Here is a 3,835-nt window from a genome sequence, read left to right as displayed (position 1 = left end):
TCATTTGCTGCCTAATTGGACTATATAAAGCCAATAACAGGCGAGCTCTTATAGCCTGAAGCCAAAGCACCACGTCTAAAGGGGGGCTGGGGGGAGGCTGCTGTCGCTGCTGCTGCTCCTGCTGCATCGGGCTGGGGCTGCGCGGAGCCCTCTCCTTTGGCTGCTGCCTAATCCCATTTGCCATTGTGCGTGCCCAATCGCCGTATACGCCCTGCATTTAACTTGGATGACATTTTGATTTCATCATTAGCATCAGGCGCCAGATTGACGCAGCAGCAGCAGCCGGGCTCTGGTCCTCCTCCCCGCAGCAGCCCTCGGTCCCGGGCTCTGTGGCTCTGAGTGTCCCGCGGCTGAGCAGCCCCCCACCCCACCCCATGCACGGAGGCGCTGCCTCCTGTCCTCTCCCCGCCGCCCGCCCCACCCCCGCCCGGATTGGGTGCCCAGCGCCTGGGCGGCTGCCGCTGCCGCTCGAGGGTAGTTAGAGGGTGGTTTATGGTCTGAGCCGCCGCTGCCCTGCCAGGGACCGGGAGAAGGATGCCGGAGACAGGACAGGAGCCCCCGAGCAGCCAGGCGCCGCCGCCACCACCCAAGGAGTCGCCTTTTTCCATCAAGAACCTGCTCAACGGCGACCACCACAAGGCGCCTCCCAAGCAGCCCCGAGCGCTCTTCGCCCCGGCCGCCAAGGGGGCTCTGGATGGAGCCGGCTTTGCCCTCTCCCAGGTGGGCGATCTCGCCTTCCCCCGCTTTGAGATCCCGGCGCAGAGGTTTGCCCTGCAAGCGCACTACTTAGAGCGGTCCCCAGCCTCCTGGTGGTACCCGTACACCTTGACCGCCGCGGGAGGCCATCTGCCCAGGCCAGAAGGTACTGAGTGAATCGGTGTGTCTGTCTGTCTGTCTCACTCTGCTAGCACGGGTCAGAGAGGCCCCCCGAGTTTCTCATCTCCTGGGGCAGGAGCGAGGGCTCGCTCTCCCCACGCGGTTACCCCTGAGAACAGGATGATTTAGTAACTGCTTTCACGGCAGCGTTAAGTGGCCCCCAGCAGGCTCCTTTCTGGGGGGAGGTGAAGGTGCCAGTGAGGCCCCGTGGTGAGCAGGGAGCAGCAGCTCCTCCTTGTCCTTTGCTGCTTAAGTTTGCAGGGAGGCTGGTTCCTAGGGTCTGGGTGCGTTTGCGGATGGTGATAAAGGTGCGATGTGTTTTTGGTTTTCTTTAGCTGCAGAGAAATCTCTCCTGCGAGACTCCTCCCCGGCCTCGGGCACGGACAGAGACTCCCCGGAGTCCCTGCTCAAGGCTGAGTCGGACCACAAGGAGCTTGACTCGAAAAGCCCCGACGAGATCATTCTGGAGGAGAGTGACTCGGAGGAGGTGAAGAAGGAGGAGAACGGGGAGGACTGGAAAGCGAGGGAAGACAGCCCGGAGAAGAAGCCCTGCCGAAAGAAGAAGACCCGCACTGTCTTCTCCCGGAGCCAGGTGTTCCAGCTGGAGTCCACCTTTGACATGAAGAGGTACCTGAGCAGCTCGGAGCGGGCCGGCTTGGCAGCATCTCTGCACCTGACAGAGACCCAGGTCAAGATCTGGTTTCAGAACAGAAGAAACAAGTGGAAAAGGCAGCTGGCCGCTGAGCTGGAGGCTGCCAATCTCAGCCACGCGGCCGCCCAAAGAATAGTGCGGGTGCCTATCCTCTACCATGAGAACTCCACCGCCGAGAACGGCAGCTCGGCTGCCAACGTGCCCGTCAGCCAGCCCCTCTTAACATTCCCTCACCCTGTCTACTACTCCCACCCTGTAGTCACATCAGTGCCACTCCTGCGACCCGTCTGAGAACTGACCCCATGCAGCTTCCTGGTGCGCCAGTGGGGAGGGGGTGGCTTAAAAAATAAATAAATCACCAAACCTCTAGGTCAGGAGAGAGGCCCGAGGAAACGGAGCAGCCGTAAATGATCGGTAATTTTGTAAGTACTCCAATGATTTGTGCAATTCATCAACGAATATTTGATGCTCTTTTTTTAATGGGTTGTTGTTGGGGGGAGGGAACCCTAAAAATAAAACCAGAGTTGAAGTGGAAACTTGTAGAGAACACTAGAATTGTTACATCTTTTGTAAACGTGAACAAAATCTTGCGCTGATCTTTGTGGCTTTAGTTTTATTTTTGTAAACAACAATCAATAAATGATCACGGTTTACTCCTCCTTGTTTACCAAATGCTAACGGAAAATGGAATTTCTGTTCCTTCCCTTCTTTCTCAAACATGTTAATCCTCGTGGTTCTGTTACAACTCAAAGACTCCACCAACCGTGGCTTTTAATTTAACCAGACCTTTGTACAAATTTGCCTGGTCACTTTTCCATGTTTTGTATCGTTAGGTTTCTGTGATGGGACTTTATAACTCGAAAGAAATACAGCCAAAAAAATTGCTTAATTATATACACACTTTGGGTGAGCCTTATTTATTATCATTTGTTTAGATTTTAAAGCAATTGATTGTGGATTATTGTTGTCCTTGGAGTTTTCTTTTTGTCTTTCTTTCAAATGGTATTTCAGCATTAAAAAAAAACCTGTACCCTTTTGTTTTCTTTTGTAAAACAAACACACAAACAAAAAACTATTGTACTTTTGAACTGTGCAATATTGTACGAGAATTCTTAAAGCACTGCTTTTATGTTAATGGCGAGAAAAGGTGGTTTTTCCATTGTTTATTATTGCGTTCCTTTATGTAGTTAAAAAGAAGGAAGGAAAGTGAAAAGAGGGAGATAGGAGGGGGAATAAACACTAGTCCTGCTAAAATAATGAAAGAAAGAAAAGAGGTTCAGTGTGCTGAGCGCTTTAAGTGAAGGACAATCAATCTTCGAAAAAATGTTAACTTATTTGCTATTATGTACAGTTTTCTTGTAGAGTCCATGGGGTGTGTGGATTTTAATAGACTGAAATCAAGTGCTGTGTGGACGCCTCCATTCTCTCTGTCTTTCCTGCTGTCCGTTCACCTGTTGTAGGACAATTGTTTACTATCATCCCAAGGTGGTTTTTTGGTTTCTTTTGTTTTTGTTGCCTCTCTAGTTCTGCCAGGAATCGATCCTCTTTTTAAAACAACCAGTACTGTTATAACTGAATGTTGTGGTGGAAAAATAAATAAAACCCGTTCCTTATCATTTTAAAGTGTGGCTTTGGAAAATGAGACAGAACAGGTGTCTTTCAAACTGTCCCCATTTCCTCCTATTGTTAGACACACACACACACTCCCTCCCACTGGCTCTCCGTCCAGGAACTGGTGAGACAGAGGGCCCATTGTTCTACTAAATGAACAACCACTTTGCTTACTCCTGTGTTGTTATCACGGGGAGGGGTTTTCGAATTTAGCTTTTATACAAATATTATCAGGCTCCGGGCTGCCTGCGCTATGAGCGGTCTGCCGCTCTTTATTGGCCTCGCAGGCGTATGGTAGATGGCAGGGTACCTCCAGGGGTCATAAAGCTTCCTAGAAAACAGAAGCGTGCCAGCTGTACGGGCTGCCTCTTTAACTTCAGCCCGGCAAGGTATATTTCTGGCAGAGATGATGTATGTGACTGCTGGAACTGGAGGGGTTTTTGGAAACGTCATTCGAATCACAGGGAGATGCCCAGCGACACCTCCAGGGCCAGTTCCCTGGGATTGAAATAATAATCAGAGAGCAGGACAATTCATAGCTAACACCCCCCGGCAGAGGACATTTTTCTACCAAGGGCCAGCCTGGGGGCTTTGGAGCTTTTGACAAACATCCTGGGTCGCGGTACTAGATGAGAAGTTTCCCCGGTGGAATCAAAGCGGAGCGTTGCCCAGTGGCTGATCCTCTGTTCCCCTGAG

The 3,835-nt window shown here is 51.2% G+C and overlaps 1 protein-coding gene across 1 annotated transcript; it reads left to right on the top strand.

The window, feature by feature from the left end:
- Positions 1-534: 534 nt before the first annotated feature.
- Positions 535-1,819, top strand: HMX3 (H6 family homeobox 3). Its single transcript, XM_050959674.1, has 2 exons — positions 535-862; positions 1,212-1,819. Exons 1-2 carry the CDS (start codon positions 535-537, stop codon positions 1,817-1,819), a joined length of 936 nt encoding a protein of 311 aa, XP_050815631.1.
- Positions 1,820-3,835: the final 2,016 nt, after the last annotated feature.

This window comes from Gopherus flavomarginatus, chromosome 6, assembly GCF_025201925.1.
Source record: "Gopherus flavomarginatus isolate rGopFla2 chromosome 6, rGopFla2.mat.asm, whole genome shotgun sequence".
NCBI classification, from domain to species: Eukaryota; Metazoa; Chordata; order Testudines; family Testudinidae; genus Gopherus; species Gopherus flavomarginatus.
This window is presented reverse-complemented; position numbering and strand designations above follow the sequence as displayed.